Source organism: Salvelinus alpinus, chromosome 9 (assembly GCF_045679555.1).
Source record: "Salvelinus alpinus chromosome 9, SLU_Salpinus.1, whole genome shotgun sequence".
Classification (NCBI taxonomy): Eukaryota; Metazoa; Chordata; class Actinopteri; order Salmoniformes; family Salmonidae; genus Salvelinus; species Salvelinus alpinus.
Genome location: NC_092094.1, coordinates 24,483,619 through 24,502,102, shown reverse-complemented (window position 1 = coordinate 24,502,102; position 18,484 = coordinate 24,483,619). Strand labels below are relative to the sequence as shown.

At 42.2% G+C, this 18,484-nt stretch overlaps 2 protein-coding genes and 1 long non-coding RNA gene across 4 annotated transcripts; all 3 read right to left on the bottom strand.

Moving 5' to 3' along the window:
- Positions 1-61: 61 nt before the first annotated feature.
- Positions 62-683, bottom strand: LOC139584529 (uncharacterized). Its single transcript, XR_011676774.1, has 2 exons — positions 534-683; positions 62-422 (listed from the first exon to the last, which is right to left on the bottom strand). It is a non-coding gene; the product is annotated as an uncharacterized lncRNA (long non-coding RNA).
- Positions 684-2,172: 1,489 nt separating this feature from the next.
- On the bottom strand, positions 2,173-3,773 carry LOC139584528 (ADP-ribosylation factor-like protein 1). 2 transcript variants are annotated; one of them, XM_071416505.1, is made up of 4 exons: positions 3,688-3,773; positions 3,064-3,162; positions 2,836-2,917; positions 2,173-2,700 (listed from the first exon to the last, which is right to left on the bottom strand). In XM_071416505.1, exons 1-4 carry the CDS (start codon positions 3,689-3,691, stop codon positions 2,550-2,552), a joined length of 336 nt encoding a protein of 111 aa, XP_071272606.1. In that variant the 5' UTR covers positions 3,692-3,773; the 3' UTR covers positions 2,173-2,549. The 2 variants fall into 2 exon arrangements, 1 of the variants encoding a protein (XP_071272606.1); XR_011676773.1 differs by lacking the exon at positions 2,836-2,917.
- Positions 3,774-3,944: 171 nt separating this feature from the next.
- On the bottom strand, positions 3,945-17,083 carry sycp3 (synaptonemal complex protein 3). The gene is made up of 8 exons (XM_071416504.1): positions 16,681-17,083; positions 16,484-16,556; positions 16,334-16,368; positions 16,063-16,180; positions 15,215-15,314; positions 15,027-15,125; positions 14,502-14,606; positions 3,945-4,383 (listed from the first exon to the last, which is right to left on the bottom strand). Exons 1-8 carry the CDS (start codon positions 16,811-16,813, stop codon positions 4,330-4,332), a joined length of 717 nt encoding a protein of 238 aa, XP_071272605.1. The 5' UTR covers positions 16,814-17,083; the 3' UTR covers positions 3,945-4,329.
- Between the last annotated feature and the right edge of the window lie 1,401 nt (positions 17,084-18,484).

Sequence of the window (18,484 nt, the reverse complement as noted above, 5' to 3'; positions counted from 1 at the left end):
TGGTTTCAAGGTGACTGTTTATAGAACCATTCATGGTGCGAACTGAAAACTTTAGACAGCATGTTAAAATTATTTAATTTAACAATGAAATACAGCTGCAACAATGGCAAAATAGGAATTAAGAGACAAAAGTACTACTATGTATTTTCAATGTAAACATCTCTCCCATATACTATTGATAAAAACTAACATTGATGCTTGGCAAACACTTCATGGTTGCATCAAAATAGAGAAATGCAATAGGATGACCACTGACAGACCTAGGACTCACAAGTTTCTCTTCCCCACATACGTCAAATTTAGGGATAGTGGATAGGGACCCTGCCAGAAGTTGTGCGTAGACCTGCTGGGTCCTGGACCTCAGGCCTTTATTTCAGGTGTAGCCAGGTAGGAGACATCACAGTTGTCTGAGATCAGCTCCTCTGTGAACCGACAAAGTATTTTTTAACTTAGTCTAAATGCTAGCTACTTCATATTTCTGGAATGACATCCAATTGAAGTGGACCACAGGGTCAGATTGTCTGACCCCTCACCTGACAGCACGCATTTCCACAGGCCGTAGGTTTTACCCAAGGCTGTCTTCCACAGACGGAGTGTTCCATCCTCTGATCCGCTGGCATAGAGCTCCCCGTCTGGACTAAAGCGAACACAATGGACCGGCCCAAAGTGTCCCTTGTATGACTCTACACAAAGGACAGAGATGGAAGATTCTATTGAAGTTTTTCCCAAGGTGAGAAGCTTGACTTCAAAGACAGATTCATATGAACATTAACTTGTCACAATGAGTGGACATAAACTCAGCAAAAAAATAAACATCTGTTCAGGACCCTGTCTTTCAAAGATAATTTGTAAAAATCAAAATCACTTCACTTTAAAGGGTTTAAACACTGTTTCCCATGCTTGTTCAATGAACCAAACAATTAATGAACAGTCGTTAAGACACTAACAGGCGGTAGGCAATTAAGGTCACAGTTATGAAAACTTAGGACACTAAAGAGGCCTTTCTACTGACTCTGGAAAAACAAAAGAAAGATGCCCAGGGTCCCTGCTCATCTGTATGAATGTGCCTTAGGCATGCTGCAGGGAGGCATGAGGACTGCAGATGTGGCCAGGTCAATAAATTGCAATGTCCGTACTGTGAGACGCCTATGACAGCGATACAGGGAGACGTTCTCGCAGTGGCAGACCACGTGTAACAACACCTGGACAGGATCGGTACATCCGAACATCACACCTGCGGGACAGGTAAAGGATGGCAACAACTGCCTGAGTTAAACCAGGAACGCACAATCCCTCCATCAGTGCTCAGACTGTCCGCAATAAGCTGAACTGAGGGCAGGTCCTCACCAGACATCACCGGCAACAACGTCTCCTATGGGCACAAACCCCCCAGCCCTGGACCAGACGGGACAGGCAAAAAGTACTCTTCACTGACGAGTCGCGGTTTTGTCTCACCAGGGGTGATGGTCGGATTTGCGTTTATCGTTGAAGGAATGAGCAATACACCGAGGCCTGTACTCTGGAGCGGGATCGATTTGGAGGTGGAGGGTCTGTCATGGTCTGGGGCGGTGTGTCACAGCATCATCGGACTGAGCTTCTTGTCATTTCAGGCAATCTCAACGCTGTGCGTTACAGGGAAGACAGGCGCCTCATGTGGTAGCCTTCCCGCAGGCTCAACCTGACATGACCCTCCAGCATGACAATGCCACCAGCCATACTGCTCCTTCTGTGCGTGATTTCCTGCAAGACAGGAATGTCAGTGTTCTGCCATGGCCAGCGAAGAGCCCGGATCTCAATCCCATTGAGCACGTCTGGGACCTGTTGGCTCGGAGGGTGAGGGCTAGGGCCATTCCCCCCAGAAATGTCCGGGAACTTGCAAGTGCCTTGGTGGAAGAGTGGGGTAACATCTCACAGCAAGAACTGGCAAACCTGGTGCAGTCCTTGAGGAGGAGATGCACTGCAGTACTTAATGTAGCTGGTGGCCACATCAGATACTGACTGTTACTTTTGATTTTGACCACCCCTTTGTTCAGGGACACATTATTCCATTTCTGTTAGTCACATGTCTGTGGAACTTGTTCAGTTTATGTCTCATTTGTTGAATCTCGTTATGTTCATACAAATATTTACATGTTAAGTTTGCTGAAAATAACACAGTTGACATTGAGGATGTTTCTTTTTTTGCTGAGTTTATTTGCAATTTAGCAGATTTCAAGCGGCTTACGGTCAAACCGCACACACATCCGGCAGAGTAAGTTCAAATATATATTTGTATTCAACATTCTGGCTTGTAAGGAACATTTACATTCATTTCAGGCTGTATATACCAATTCATTGTGTATTACAGCCTGATAAATTAGACTAATGGATAAGAAGATAAGTGTGAGCCATGGTACCAGTAAACATATACAAGCTCCTAAAGCCAAATTCCTTTTTTATTTTACCAGGTAAGTTGACTGAGAACACAGTGTCATTTACAGCAACAACCTAGGGAATAGTTACAGGGAAGAGGATGGGGGATGAATGAGCCAATTGTAAGCTGGGGATGATTAGGTGACCGTGATGGTATGAGGAGCAGATTGGGATATCTCAAGCATAGCCACCAGTTCAGACTTGGAAATTCCCATCCCGTCCTGGTCACTGCTGTCCACTACATAGATAACAGCATCGGTTTTGGAGTAGTAGCAGTGCCAGTAAGGCCTGAAACAGAGAGAGATGCAAGAAGAAACAGTGTAACCAATACATTTGTTGGTTGACTCTTGACAAGCTGACAGTTGCAAACTTCAGATGTGTGAGACATATGCTACAATAAATAAGTCAGGAATATCTTACAACCTAATACTGGTCTGCCCTCCAAGATCCCACACCTGGAATGTCAGATCCTTGTATGTTACCGTTTCCATGTTGAAGCAAATGGCTGGGTGGGGGCAGACCAGTAGCTTGAGCCATTTCAGTAACAAATATATATGTTGCAAGACATACCATTGTATTGGCATGCAAAGTTACGCACATCAGTTTGAGTTTGAGTATGTTACTCAGCACTGAGAATAAGTTGACACTCACTGGTTATAGTGGTGACGACCTCCCCAACTAGAAGTCTGTAAAGAATTGTAGTTTTTTTCCCCAGCTCCATCCAACCACAGGACCAGTATCCTAATTTTCCTGGTGCAAAACAGGCCAGAAAAGAGATTGGAGATTTAACATGGCAGGAGGGATAGATAAAAGTATAGTAGTCATACTTTACTCATTACATTGATCAAACTATACAGACATAACTTCAAAGGACAAAATACAAATGTCAGGTCTGGTCAATGCATATTACTAAAGGCCTAGCTATAATAGCATTGTCTGGTATGCATTCACTTTCACGGGTCAGCAAGTTATTTTCCTGAATAACAATGCAATACGAGGAGACAGAAGAGGTCATTGAAGTAGCTAGTATACAGCGACATCTGTCTTACACATTCCCTGGATAGCAAACGTTCATCTGGTTTAACTCAAAGAACACCCAAATAATTTGAACTGTATTCATAGGAAATTGTAAATTTACCACATCCTACCTAGCTCTTTTAAATGCTAACACAGAGCAAACATTGGCTGATGGAAACTAATCAGTAGCTAAACATTGATTTCATGAGAAACGTAACAAAAGTATGACACAGTAAAAAAGGTAGCAACAAATCTTACCCATTTTTGCCTAATAACAGTCCCTGCAATCCTATCCAGTAAGTGAAGTGTCTTCTTCCTTGTGGGTTTGTTTACATGCCCAGCTCAGTTATTGGTACATTATTGCCACCTATTTGCAGGGATGTACTGGTGATTTGATAGTCTATTACATTACAACCAACATACTGTACAGCCCCAACATTGTGTAAATATAAAAAAGAATACATCAATGTTTGGAGAAAAAAAACAAGAGTCAAAAATGTAAAAGGACACAGACAGAGGAGTGGATCAAAGTTTTGTTATTGTTGTCTGCCTTGACAAATCAGAAAATACTTCAGTCCATTATAAAAAATAACTGCTACTTATAATGGCTTTAATAAAAACAAAATTGTATTGTTTAGAGCAAATTGTTTTATGAAACAAACAGAAGATAAACACAGGTAAGTATACAATAGCAGATCAACTGGCAAATAAATATACGAATAAGCAACATGTTAATGAATAAATACAGCATGCAAATATACAAACAGAATTCAGACTTTGAAAACCTTATCTCTGTCTTTCATTTCCAGTGTCTAATTGTCGTGAACTCTCGAATTGTAAAAACCCTTAGCGGTTTGACTGTAGAGGCTATTGACATGGTAACATCAGATTAAACTTCCTCTAGAACAGCATAGACTGAAGAGACTTGCGGACAGTGGCCATCTCCTGCTGTTGCTGTGGACAGAGAGAGATGGGTTATAACACTCAAGTGACCAATGGGAAACCATTACAGATTTTTTTTTAATAAAAAAATTGAATAAAATTGTATTTGTCACATGCGCCGAATACTTTTTGTGGCTGTTGGACTTCCTGAGCCAACGCCCACAGCGAGTCAAAATAGGTCCCCACGTGTCGGATATACGCAATACCAACACAGGCGCTCCTCAGGGATGTGTTTTGTCCCCACTCCTGTACACTAATGGTTGTACTAGTTCCCATTCTGACAGACACCTCGTTAAGTTCGCTGATGACACTGCCTTGATCAGCCTGTTGCATGATGACGAGGAACATCATGGCCCAGTCCTAGATGACTTTGTAGAGTGGTGTGAGGAATCACACTTGGTCCTCAATACCAACAAGACCAAATAGATGTGCATAGACTTCAGGAAGTGTACAACACCTACCTCTGCAACATCTATCAGAGGTCAGAATATAGAGATTGTAGAGGAATACAAATACCTGGGTGTCCTCTTGGACACTAAGTGTCAGTGGAGTAAATGTACAGACCTGATCTACAGAAAGAGCCAACAGACTGTACTTTCTCAAAATGCTGGGATCTTTTAATGTAGACTGTACTATACTGACTCTGTTTTACAAATCTTTCATTGAGAGTATTTTAACTTTTTGTATTGTTTGTTGGTTTGGCAATGCCACTGTCAGCCAGAGAAATATGCTGAGAAGGATTATCACCACAGCAAGCAAGGTACTAGGAGTCAAACAGACAGGCCTGGATGAGATCTTTAAGGTCAGGGACCTCCGCAAGGCTCACCAAATCATTTTAGACCCAAGCCACCCCCTGTACCCAGACTTTGAACTACTCCCCTCTGGGCACAGGTATAGGGCACCCCTCAGCAGGAAAAACTGAACAAGACAATCATTTGTGCCAGGTGTGATATCCCTCCTAAGTAGCTCGGGCTAATGTTCCTATCGACTCAGTAAGGCCAGCAGCCTCGTCTTAAAAAAAGAAGAAGGTTTTATTGGTATGTAACTTATGAAAGTTGTATTGTCAATTTTGTTTTGTATTTAAACGCCACTTTAAACGTGTACATGACACTGCAACACAATTTCCCCATGGGGACAACAAAGTCAGTAAGTAAGTACAACCTTATAGTGAAATGGTTACTTTACAAGCCCTTAACCAACAACGCTTTAAGAAGTTAAGAAAAATAAGTGTTAAGTAAATGGAAAATAAAAGTAACAAATAATTCAACAGCAGCAGTAAAATAACAATAGCGAGGCTATATACAGGGGGTACCGATACAGAGTCAATGTGCAGGGGCAACGGTTAGTCGAGGTAATATGTACATGTAGGTAGAGTTAAAGTGACTATGCATAGATAATAAACAGAGAGTAGCAGCAGCGTAAAAGAGGGGTCTGGGGTAGCCATTTGATTAGCTGTTCAGGAGACTTGTGGGTAGAAGCTGTTAAGAAGCCTTTTGGACCTAGACTTGGCGCTCCGGGACCGCTTGCCGTGCGGTAGCAGAGAGAACAGTCTATGACTAGGGTGGCTGGAGTATTTGACTATTTTTAGGGCCTTCCTCTAACACCACCTGGTATAGAGGTCCTGGATGGCAGCAAGCTTGGCCCCAGTGATGTACTGGGCCTTACGCACTACCCTCTGTAGTGCCTTGCGGTCAGAGGCCGAGCAGTTGCCATACCAGGCAGTGATGCAACCAGTCAGGATACTCTCGATGGTGCAGCTGTAGAACCTTTTGAGGATCTGAGGCCAGTCTCCTGAGGGTGAATAGGCTTTGTCGTGCCCTCTTCACGACTGTCTTAGTGTGTTTGGACCATGATAGTTTGTTGGTGATATGGACACCAAGGAACCTGAAGGTCTCAATCTGCTCCACTACAGCTCCGTCGATGAGAATGGGGGCGTGCTCGGTTCTCCTTTTCCTGTTGTCCACAATCATCTCCTTTGGTCTTGATCACATTGAGGGAGAGGTTGTTGCCCTGGCACCACACGGCCAGGTCTCGAACCTCCTCCCTTTAGGCTGTCTCATCGTTGTTGGTGATCAGGCCTACCACTTGATGATGGTGTTGGAGTCGTGCCTGGCCATGCAGTCATGAGTGAACAGGGAGTACAGGAGGGGACTGAGCCTGCATCCCTGAGGGGCCCCTAGTGTTGAGGATCAGCGTGGCTGATGTGTTGTTGCCTACCCATATCACCTGGGGGCGGCCCGTCAGGAAGTCCAGGATCCAGTTGCAGAGGGAGGTGTTTAGTCCCACGGTCCTTAGCTTAGTGATGAGCGTTGAAGGCACTATGGTGTTGAACGCTGAGCTCTAGTCAATGAATAGCATTCTCTCATAGGTGTTCATTTTGTCCAGGTGGGAAAGGGCAGTGTTGAGAGCAATAGCAATTGCATCATCTGTTGGGGCAGTATGCAAATTGGAGTGGGTCTAGGGTTTCTGGGATAATTGGTGTTTGTGAGCCATGACCAGCCTTTCAAAGCACTTCATGGCTACAGACGTGAGTGCTACGGGTCAGTGTCATTTAGGCAGGTTACCTTAGTGTTCTTGGGCACAGGGACTATGGTAGTCTGCTTGAAACATGTTGATATTACAGACTCAATCAGGGACATGTTGAAAATGTCAGTGAAGACACTTGCCAGTTGGTCAGCACATGCCCGGAGCACACCTTCTGCTAATCCGTCTGGCCATGCGGCCTTGTGAATGTTGACCTGTTTAAAGGTCTTACTCACATCGGCTACGGAGAGCGTGATCACACAGTCGTCTAGAACAGCTGATGCTTTCATGCATGCTTCAGTGTTACTTGCCTCGAAGCGAGCATAGAAGTAATTTAGCTCGTCTGGTAGGCTCGTGTCACTGGGTAGCTCGCAGTTGTGCTTCCCTTTGTAGTCTGTAATAGTTTGCAAGCCCTGCCACATCTGACAAGCGTCACAGCCGGTGTAGTATGATTCGATCTTATTCCTGTATTGACGCTTTGCCCGTTTGATGGTTCGTAGGAGGGCATAGCAGGATTTCTTATAAGCTTCCGGGTTAGAGTCCCGCTTCTTGAAAGAGACAGGTCTACCCTTTAGCTCAGTGAGGATCTTGCCTGTAATCCATGGCTTCTGGTTGAGGTATGTATGTACAGTCACTGTGGGGACGATGTCGTCGATGCACTTATTGATGTGGTGTACTCCTCAATGCCATCGAAAGAATCCCGGAACATATTCCAGTATGTGCTAGCAAAACAGTCCTGTAGCTTAGCATCTGCTTCATCTGACCACTTTCTTATTGACCAAGTCACTGGTGCTTCCTGCTTTAGTTTTTGCTCGTAAGCAGGAGGATAGAATTATGGTCAGATTTGCCAAATGGAGAACGAGGGAGAGCTTTGTACGTGTCTCTGTGCGTGGAGTAAAGGTGGTCTAGAGTTTTTCCCCCTCTGGTTGCACATTTAACATGCTGGTAGAAATGAGGTAAAACGGATGAGTTTCCCTGCATTAAAGTCCCATGCCACTAGGAGCGTCGCCTCTGGATGAGCGTTTTCCTGTTTGCTTATGGCGGTATACAGGTCATTGAGTGCAGCCTTAGTGCCAGCATCGGTTTGTGGTGGTATATAGGCAGCTACAAAAAATACAGATAAACTCTTGGTAAGTAGTGGTCTACAGCTTATCATGAGATAATCTACCTCAGGCGAGCAAAACCTCGAGACTTCCTTAGACTTAATTTTTTTTAAGGGGTGGATCAGCTTTAATATTGCGGATAGATTGTTGCTTCCATCAATGTAATTGTCTGCATTATTTCCAAACCCCCATATTTTTTGGGTAAATATACACTACCATTCAAAAGTTTGGGGTCACTTAGAAATGTCCTTGTTTTTGAAAGAAAAGCACAGTTTTTGACCATTAAAATATCAAATTGATCAGAAATACAGTGTAGACATTGTTAATGTTGTAAATGACTATTGTAGCTGGAAACGGCTGATTTTTAAATGGAATATCTACATAGGCCCATTATCAGCAACCATCACTCCTGTGATTCAATGGCATGTTGTGTTAGCTAATCTAAGTGTATTATTTTAAAAGGATAATTGATGATTAGAAAACCCTTTTGCAATTATGTTAGCACGGCTGAAAACCGTTGTTGATTAAAGAAGCAATAAAAAACTGCCCTTCTTTAGACTAATTGAGTATCTGGAGCATCAGCATTTGTGGGTTCGATTACAGGCTCAAAATGGCCAAAAACAAATCACTTTCTCCTGAAACTCGTCAGTCTATTCTTGTTCTGAGAAATTAAGGCTATTCCACGGGAGAAATTGCCAAGAAACTGAAGATCTCGTACAACGCTGTGTACTATTCCCTTCACAGAAAAGCGCAAACTGGCTCTAACCAGAATAGAAAGAGGAGTGGGAGGCCCTGGTGCACAACTGAGCAAGAGGACAAGTACATTCGTGTCTAGTTTGAGAAACAGACGCCTCACAAGTCCTCAACTGGCAGCTTCATTAAATAGTACCCGCAAAACACCAGTAAATCCCCCACCATAATAATAGAGTCTAGTGTTGCTTGTAGAGTTGATAAATTCTTAGATATATTTTCAAAGAAGCTTGGATCATCATTATTTGGACCGTATAGGTTAAAAAGCCATATCTGTTTATTGTCCAATAACATATTTCAAATAATCCATCTAATCTGTTTGGACAATTTGCACATTTGGATCAAAATTACTCATAAGGACTGGTGATCATAATCACCCCTTCTTAAATTTCTTTGCCCATGGGAGAAATATATTCCCCCCTCCAGTCCTCTTTCCACAAAACTTCATCTAAAATGATTGAATGAGTTTCCTGTAAACAATATATATATTCATTCTCTTTTAGCTAGGTAAATACTGATCGTCTTTTCTTATTATCTGCTAAGCCATGACAATTATAACTGGCTATACTTATTTCACCACTTACCATTCATTTCTATTTATCAAAATATGTTTGTAAACGTACCATTAAAAAGTAATATGATGATTGAATGTCTATAGCTCTGTACCATGACATTGAATTGCTATTTAGTAAACCGCCAATTGGTCCCCACTATTCCACCCGCTAAAACCCCTCATCCCGAGTTGGGTTGTCATCCCAATGCCCGGCAGACCTCCACCGACCCCATAGCCCCGGAGAGACCAGGACACATCCTTCGAAAAGAGCACACAGTGCCACCCCCAGAACAGAAGCAGTGCATTTCCATCACCCTCACCTCAATTTGTATTATATATAGCCATTTAAAAAAAAAATATATATATATATATATATATGAAGTTGGAAGTTTACATACACTTACAGTGGGGCAAAAAAGTATTTAGTCAGCTACCAATTGTGCAAGTAATCCCAATTAAAAAGATGAGAGAGGCCTGTAATTTTCATCATAGGTACACTTCAACAGACAAAATGAGGGAAGAAAATCCAGAAAATCACACTGTAGGGTTTTTAATGAATTTATTTGCAAATTATGGTGGAAAATAAGTATTTGGTCAATAACAAAAGTTTCTCAATACTTTGTTATATACCCTTTGTTGGCAATGACAGAGGTCAAACGTTTTCTGTAAGTCTTCACAAGGTTCACACACACTGTTGCTGGTATTTTGGCCCATTCCTCCATGCAGATCTCCTCTAGAGCAGTGATGTTTTGGGGCTGTTGCTGGGCAACACGGACTTTCAACTCCCTCCAAAGATTTTCTATGGGGTTGAGATCTGGAGACTGGCTAGGCCACTCCAGGACCTTTAAATGCTTCTTACGAAGCCACTCCTTCGTTGCCCGGGCGGTGTGTTTGGGATCATTGTCATGCTGAAAGACCCAGCCACGTTTCATCTTCAATACCCTTGCTGATGGAAGGAGGTTTTCACTCAAAATCTCACGATACATGGCCCCATTCATTCTTTCCTTTACACGGATCAGTCGTCCTGGTCCCTTTGCAGAAAAACAGCCCCAAAGCATGATGTTTCCACCCCCATGCTTCACAGTAGGTATGGTGTTCTTTGGATGCAACTCAGCATTCTTTGTCCTCCAAACACGACGAGTTGAGTTTTTACCAAAAAGTTCTATTTTGGTTTCATCTGACCATATGACATTCTCCCAATCTTCTTCTGGATCATCCAAATGCTCTCTAGCAAACTTCAGACGGGCCTGGACATGTACTGGCTTAAGCAGGGGGACACGTCTGGCACTGCAGGATTTGAGTCCCTGGCGGCGTAGTGTGTTACTGATGGTAGGCTTTATTACTTTGGTCCCAGCTCTCTGCAGGTCATTCACTAGGTCCCCCCGTGTGGTTCTGGGATTTTTGCTCACCGTTCTTGTGATCATTTTGACCCCACGGGGTGAGATCTTGCGTGGAGCCCCAGATCGAGGGAGATTATCAGTGGTCTTGTATGTCTTCCATTTCCTAATAGCCTGGTGCAAGTCTACAATTTTGTTTCTGGTGTCCTTTGACAGCTCTTTGGTCTTGGCCATAGTGGAGTTTGGAGTGTGACTGTTTGAGGTTGTGGACAGGTGTCTTTTATACTGATAACAAGTTCAAACAGGTGCCATTAATACAGGTAACGAGTGGAGGACAGAGGAGCCTCTTAAAGAAGAAGTTACAGGTCTGTGAGAGCCAGAAATCTTGCTTGTTTGTAGGTGACCAAATACTTATTTTCCACCATAATTTGCAAATAAATTCATAAAAAATCCTACAATGTGATTTTCTGGATTTTTTTTCTCATTTTGTCTGTCATAGTTGAAGTGTACCTATGATGAAAATTACAGAACTCTCATCTTTTTAATTGGGAGAACTTGCACAATTGGTGGCTGACTAAATACTTTTTTGCCCCACTGTAGGTTGGAGTCATTAAAACTTGTTTTTCAACCACTCCACAAATTTCTTGATAACAAACTATAGTTTTGGCAAGTCGGTTAGGACATCTACTTTGTGCATGACAAGTCATTTTTCAAACAATTATTTCACTTATAATTCACTGTATCACAATTCCAGTGGGTCAGAAGGTTACTGTGCCTTTAAACAGCATGGAAAATTACAGAAAATGTCATGGCTTTAGAAGCTTCTGATAGGCTAATTGACGTAATTTGAGTCAATTGGAGGTGTAGCTGTGGATGTATTTCAAGGCCTACCTTCAAACTCAGTGCCTCTTTGCTTGACATCATGGGAAAATCAAAGAAAATCAGCCAAGACCTCAGATTGAAGAAGCCACTGCTTCAAAACCGCCATAAAAAAGCCAGACTACGGTTTGCAACTGCACATGGGGACAAAGATCGTACTTTTTGGAGCAATGTCGGGCCTGATGAAACAAAAATAGAACTGTTTGGCCATAATGACCATTGTTATGTTTGGAGGAAAAAGGGGGAGGCTTGCAAGCCGAAGAACACCATCCCAACCGTGAAGAACAGGGGTGGCAGCATCATGTTGTGGGGGTGCTTTGCTGCATGAAGGACTGGTGCACTTCACAAAATAGATGGCATCATGAGGAAGGACAATTGTGTGGATATATTGAAGCAACATAAAAATAATTTAACCAGGTAGGCAAGTTGAGAACAAGTTCTCATTTACAACTGCGACCTGGCCAAGATAAAGCAAAGCAGTTCGACACATATAACAACACAGAGTTACACATGGAGTAAAACAAAGATACAGTCAATAATACAGTAGAAAAATAAGTCTATATACAATGTGAGCAAATGAGGTGAGATAAGGGAGGTAAAGGCAATAAATAGGCCATGGTGGCGAAGTAAATACAATATAGCAATTAAGATTTGACAGTAGATGAGGGTGCAAAGGAGCAAAATAAATAAATAAATAAATACAGTAGGGGAAGAGGTAGTTGTTTGGGCTATGTACAGGTGCAGTGATCTGTGAGCTGCTCTGACAGCTGGTGCTTAAAGCTAGTGAGGGAGATAAGTGTTTCCAGTTTCAGAGATTTTTGTAGTTTGTTCCAGTCAATGGCAGCAGAGAACTGGAAGGAGAGGTGGCCAAAGGAGGAATTGGCTTTGGGGGTGTCAAGTGAGATATACCTGCTGGAACGCGTGCTACGGGTGGGTGCTGCTATGGTGACCAGCGAGCAGAGATAAGGCAGGACTTTACCTAGCAGGGTCTTGTAGATGACCTGGAGCCAGTGGGTTTGGCGACGAGTATGAAGCGAGGGCCAGCCAACGAGAGCGTACAGTTCGCAGTGGTGGGTAGTATATGGGGCTTTGGTGACAAAACGGATGGCACTGTGATAGACTGCATCCAATTTGTTGAGTAGGGTGTTGGAGGCTATTTTGTAAATGACATCGCCGAAGTCGAGGATAAACATCAGTCAGGAAGTTAAAGCTTGGTCGCAAATAGGTCTTCCAAATGGACAATGACGCCAAGCACACTTCCAAAGTTGTTGCAAAATGGCTTAAGGACAACAAAGTCAAGGTATTGGAGTGGCCATCACAAAGCCCTAACCTCAATCCCATAGAAAACTTGTGGGCAGAACTGAAAAAGCGTGTGCAAGCAAGGAGGCCTACAAACCTGACTCAGTTACACCAGCTCTGTCAGGAGGAATGGGCCAAAATTCACCCAACTTATTGTGAGAAGCTTGTGGAAGGTTACCCGAAACATTTGACCCAAGTTAAACAATTTAAAGGCAATGCTACCAAATACTAATTGAGTGTATGTAAACTTCTGACCCACTGGGAATGTAATGAAAGAAATAAAAGCTGAAATAAATAATTCTCTACTATTATTCTGACAATCCACATTCTTAAAATAAAGTGGTGATCATAACTGACCTAAGACAGGGAATTTTTACAAGGATTAAATGTCAGGAATTGTGAAACTGAGTTTAAATGTATTTGGCTAAGGTGTATGTAAACATCCGACTTCAACTGTATTTGTATTATATATAGCCATTCAAATTAAATATAAAATCCTGTTTCTTATTTTCCATAATTGGCTAATAATTTTTGTAGTAATGTAGGCAATTTATGTAAAGGATTTTTACCTCTCAACAGTCTCGCCATTACCAAAATTACATTATGGCAAGCAATTATTATATTAGCAAACAAGTATTGTGAATCATCCTATATTGTCCCTAACATATTTTACTCCCTCGTAACAGTTGTGGGATACACACTCAACCCCTTTCCCCCACAACAACCATAGACTCAGATTCTCAACAGTTGGACCATCCCAGAGCCCAACTCAAGAAAGGTCATGATTTACGAATGCATATACAGTTGCAGCTGTATGAGAAGGCCTGCAAAACTGAGCAAAAACAATGGGCATAAATGGGGAGATTTGATTAACCATTGTCACGTCCTAGATGATGGAGGTCAGATATACCCCCTTCCCCTTACTTTGTGCACCAGCTGTTGTTTACAAATATACATAGACCGCCACCCCTCGTCTTATCAGAGGCCGCTGTTCTATCCTCTCCGAAAAAGCTTAAAACCCGATGATATTCATGTCGTCGTTCAGCCACGACTCGGTGAAACATAAGATAATACAGTTTTTAATGTCCCATTGGTAGGATATACATGATCGTAGTTCGTCTATTTTATTATCGATTGATTGTACATTGGCTAATAGGATCGATGGTAAAGATACCCTCTCGGCGACGGATCCTTACAAGGCACCCAGACCTTCGTCCTCGATACCTCCGTCTCTTTGTCCTGCGAATGACAGGGATGAGGGCCTTGTCGGGCCTTGTCGGGCGTCTGAAGTAAATCCTTATTGTACAAAGTACAAATAACGCGAAAAAAACATACACAATAGCACAATTGGTTACGGGATCGTAAAACGGCAGCCATCTCCTTCAGCGCCATTCTTCTTGCCATAACTCAGTGGTAGCTAGAAATTAGTAGGAGTTGGACGCAACATAATTTCCATCATAAATTAATAAGCGGTTTCAATTTACTTTAATTAACCCTCAGACATGAAGGCTACACGACGTGAAAATAATCAAATAAAAAATGTCATGACAGCTGGTGTCACTTTATCCATTAATTATTTTTGACCGTTTGCTAGCTTTGAGCCAAGCCAATTAGCTGAACTTAACAATTTTGTCATGTGTACAATTTTTCAAAAACTGTAAATGCGATTGACATTGCGTAACTCACAGTGTCCATCATAACTTTCTTCTGCAACACTGCCATCTCCTTCTTCAGCTCCACCTGTGCCCCCTGCAAGAAGGTCTCATGGCTCTTCTCCATCTCCTCCATGTTCTTAAAAAGACATTATGACAAACCCAAGAGTTTCAATTATTTTGATTAACTTGATAGAAAGAACTGTTGAAATTGCGTTTTTTTTGCACTTCAATTTGATAAGTGTTTTGATTTGTACAATAGTGTGTTGTAGAACAGCAGCGAGTTGACGCGTAATTTTGAAATTGGTACTCCCGTAGCATGTGTCTCATGACCCGTAAATACAGAAAACAAACCTGACGGAGAAGTCATCTAGCGAATGCCACAGGACAGCCGATTTATAAATTAAGTACCATACTGATGTGCAAATCAAAAACACTTGTTAAAAAGTTGTGTAAAATTCCTCATCTGTAATGATGGAATTCCAGCTATGGAACAGTGTCTTTGGGAGCATTTGCACCTGCCTAACATTGTATGAGAAAACTGTCATCTGGGACTCGCCTTAATGAACTGCTCGTATAGCTCTTTGATGGTTTTCAGTTTCTGGCTTTGCACCACTCTAGCCTGCTGGAACAGTTTTTGTTGCTGGCGAAACAAGTTCTATAGTGGAAAAGATAATGTTACATTTTAGCTGTATACTGTATGAGTCCCGAAAAAGTTGCATTATCAGTATACAGAGTAGCACTGACATTCAATTTTTCCTCCTGATCCTCTGATTTCTGTGCATCAATCTCCCATTGCTGCAGCACAGATGACACCTGCTGTGAGTACTCCTGAGTCAGCTTCTGCCTGCAAAAACACCCAGTAGACAAAGTTTTCACCGTTACCCAAGACAAATGACAAAGTGCAAAGCAAACATCTAATAAACAGCTAATAAATGTGTAAACTAATGGCAATAAAATGGTGTCTGGGATAGGATTTTGGCCACTACAGTGATATCAAATGTTACCTGCCATGTGTAGTGATTGACGTACCCTACAATGCACCCAAACATAATTATATTCTTAGTTTTGTTGTTGTTGCTGGAGTCTGGGAGCTTGATTTGAGAGCATGCATATTGTTTCAAAGGTGATCCAAAAACATTGACACAAAAATTCAACTGGCAGTGTTCATGGTGATTTTAACGAGAACAAAGCAAAACTTTCAGGTAGAAAGTATACTTCTGATTGGTACCTTTGTATTCTTCAGCTCCATCTGAATAAAGAACCTTGCTAAACAAAGAATGCAGACAATATTTTCTGATTTTTTTCACGTAATGTATATGACAAACTGGGTGCCATCTGTGTGTACATTTTATATATTTTTTTAATTAACCTTTATTTAACTAGGCAAGTCAGTTAAGAACAAATTCTTCTTTACAATGATGGCCTACACCGGCCAAACCCGGATGACGCTGGGCCAATTGTGCGCTGCCCTATGGGACTCCCAATCACTGCCGGTTGTGATACAGCCTATATTCAATGCCAGGAGGTGTTGCTGAGGTGAAGGAGGGCTGACACTGCCTCACACAATCTCTGGTCTCAGCAGGTGTTGTTACCTTTGTGCATACTGGGTATTCCACAGCTGCTCCAGTTTCTGATTGCTGCCCTTCAGTGTGCTCTTGGTGAAGGTCTCTAAACGTTTCCTCTTGGCCTGCATGGCTTTGCTTATATCAGCTATGAAACAAATACTAATTTGAGACAAACATTTATTAAAGAACATAGCATACGCCTACCTTTGGTTACGACAACCTTAACCAACAGTTATTTTAGAGTATTCAATATATAGCTATTGGCTAGCTAAAATAAATCACATTGTGATAAACTTGCCTCCAAATCTCTCCAACATGGTTTGTACCTCGTTCCTAGGGAATGCCAAGATTCAAGAAACAATTAAAAGAATGAAGGCTCAATTTGACGATTATAACAGGCCGTTGCTGGTATGAAGCTTAGTTTATGTTAGCCAACTTTATAACTTACCCCACTCCAACTTTTAGATCATCCTCCTCAAATGACCTTTTCTTGGCCATCTTGTCAACAACAGGAGTTTCATCTATGGACATTGGCAGAGATGAAGGTGATAAGATACCACATACGGTAAATTAGCTAGCTAGCCCAAATGGGATCAGAAAACCAATTGCCTTTGCAAAGCTAACGTCAGTTAGCTAGCTAGATACCTTCTCGGATGTCATCCTCTGAACAACTCAGTCCTGTCTTTTCGTCCTCAAGTGCGAAATCAAACGATTTTATGTCAGTTGAGTCTTCTGCATGCTTCGTTTTCTTTGACTGTTTTCTCCCAGTGGAGGCCATTAACAGTACCAGACGTGTGTTATTCTAGCCAAAAATCTAAGGAACACACTAGACTAGCTAACTACTGTTAATTTACGTCAACGTTTAAATTAAGTGAGGACGAGTACTAGTCACTGCTACCGCTATAACCTACTGTAATTTCGACATAAGTCAAATGTTTATCAGTTGCTAATACTGTATATGTTTTTACAGTCGTCGGTCAGTCTACGTTATGGTTACTGCTGTAACGTTACCACAGAGTCTCTAAAGTAAACTGTATTTGATGTTCCTGCTGGTCTGTTCCCGCCAAGGAAAATATAATTGGTTCTCCAGGATTTCGCGCCACGATAGCACGAGCTTGCTATGAAATCTTAAGAGACAGGACGACCTAAACCAGACTTCAAAGACACTCAAATCCAGATCTTGTAGTCCTATCTAGGCTAGCTAGAAGAGTACAGGGATCAAATATACAGTAGCTGCAAGCAGCAATGCCACAATTTGACACATTTCCCTATAACAAGTTACATCAGTACTGTTTACCAGGCTTGCCAAATATCAGAACTCCAAATTCAAAAGGCACTTGCACATCTGAGCAATCTTTTTTGCAGGTGCATGGTAACAGTTGAACAAGATGAAGGAAAAAGGAAACAGCACACTGTTCTTGATAGTAACAATGAACTTTAATAAGCTTACGTATCGGCCTCACGGCCTTCGTCGAATCTTTTGACGAAGTGTGCTGTGTGCTGTTAATTTTTTCCTTCAAATATCAGAACTCAAAATCAAACTGATCATGCAAGATAATATTATTTTGATGTATTGTGGACCATTTACGGATATTGATTACTTTAAAACGTATTCATCTACAGAATCTGCACCAAATTTGGCATATCTTCAAACACAATATTTTCCAAGACTCTTGCGCAAACGATATAGCCGGTATGAGCCAATGAGCTTGTGTGAATGATTTGTCCTGTCTAACAATGCCACCATGTGGCCAAACAAAAACTATAGGGTAGCTAGACTCATATCCTTGAGCATTTTTGCCAAATTTCATCACTCTGAGTCAAAAAAATTGAGATATAAACATGGGCCCGTTATAGCGCCACCGTGTGGTTGATCTATACTCGGCTATACTCGGCCTTGTCTCAGGATGGTAAGTTGGTGGTTGAAGATATCCCTCTAGTGGTGTGGGGGCTGTGCTTTGGCAAAGTGGGTGGGGTTATATCCTGCCTGTTTGGCCCTGTCTGGGGGTATCATCGGATGGGGCCACAGTGTCTCCTGACCCCTCCTGTCTCAGCCTCCAGTATTTATGCTGCAGTAGTTTATGTGTCGGGGGGCTAGGGTCAGTCTGTTATATCTGGAGTATTCCTATGTGAATTTAAGTATGCTCTCTCTAATTCTATCTTTCTTTCTTTCTCTCTCTAGGAGGACCTGAGCCCTAGGACCATGCCTCAGGACTACCTGGCATGATGACTTCTTGCTGTCCCCAGTCCACCTGGCCGTGCTGCTGCTCCAGTTCCAACTGTTCTGCCTGTGGCTATGGAACCCTGACCTGTTCACCGGACATGCTACCTGTCCCAGACCTGCTGTTTTCAACTCTCTAGAGACAGCAGGAGCGGTAGAGATACTCTCAAATGATCGGCTATGAAAAGCCAGCTGACATTTACTCCTGAGGTGCTGACCTGTTGCACC

What these genes read in the sequence shown, in the direction of transcription:
- LOC139584528 (XM_071416505.1), bottom strand. An exon ending in GGTCGTCACCACTATAACCA is followed by an intron (nt 2,918 to 3,063) that starts GTGAGTGTCAAC and finishes GCCCCCACCCAG; the next exon opens with CCATTTGCTTCAACATGGAA. An exon ending in GGAGGGCAGACCAGTATTAG is followed by an intron (nt 2,701 to 2,835) that starts GTTGTAAGATAT and finishes TCTCTGTTTCAG; the next exon opens with GCCTTACTGGCACTGCTACT.
- sycp3 (XM_071416504.1), bottom strand. Translation starts at nt 16,813, where the DNA reads ATGGCCTCCACTGGGAGAAAACAGTCAAAGAAAACGAAGCATGCAGAA. An exon ending in GATCTAAAAGTTGGAGTGGG is followed by an intron (nt 16,369 to 16,483) that starts GTAAGTTATAAA and finishes GGCATTCCCTAG; the next exon opens with GAACGAGGTACAAACCATGT. An exon ending in AGAAAGTTATGATGGACACT is followed by an intron (nt 4,384 to 14,501) that starts GTGAGTTACGCA and finishes CTCTGTCCACAG; the next exon opens with CAACAGCAGGAGATGGCCAC.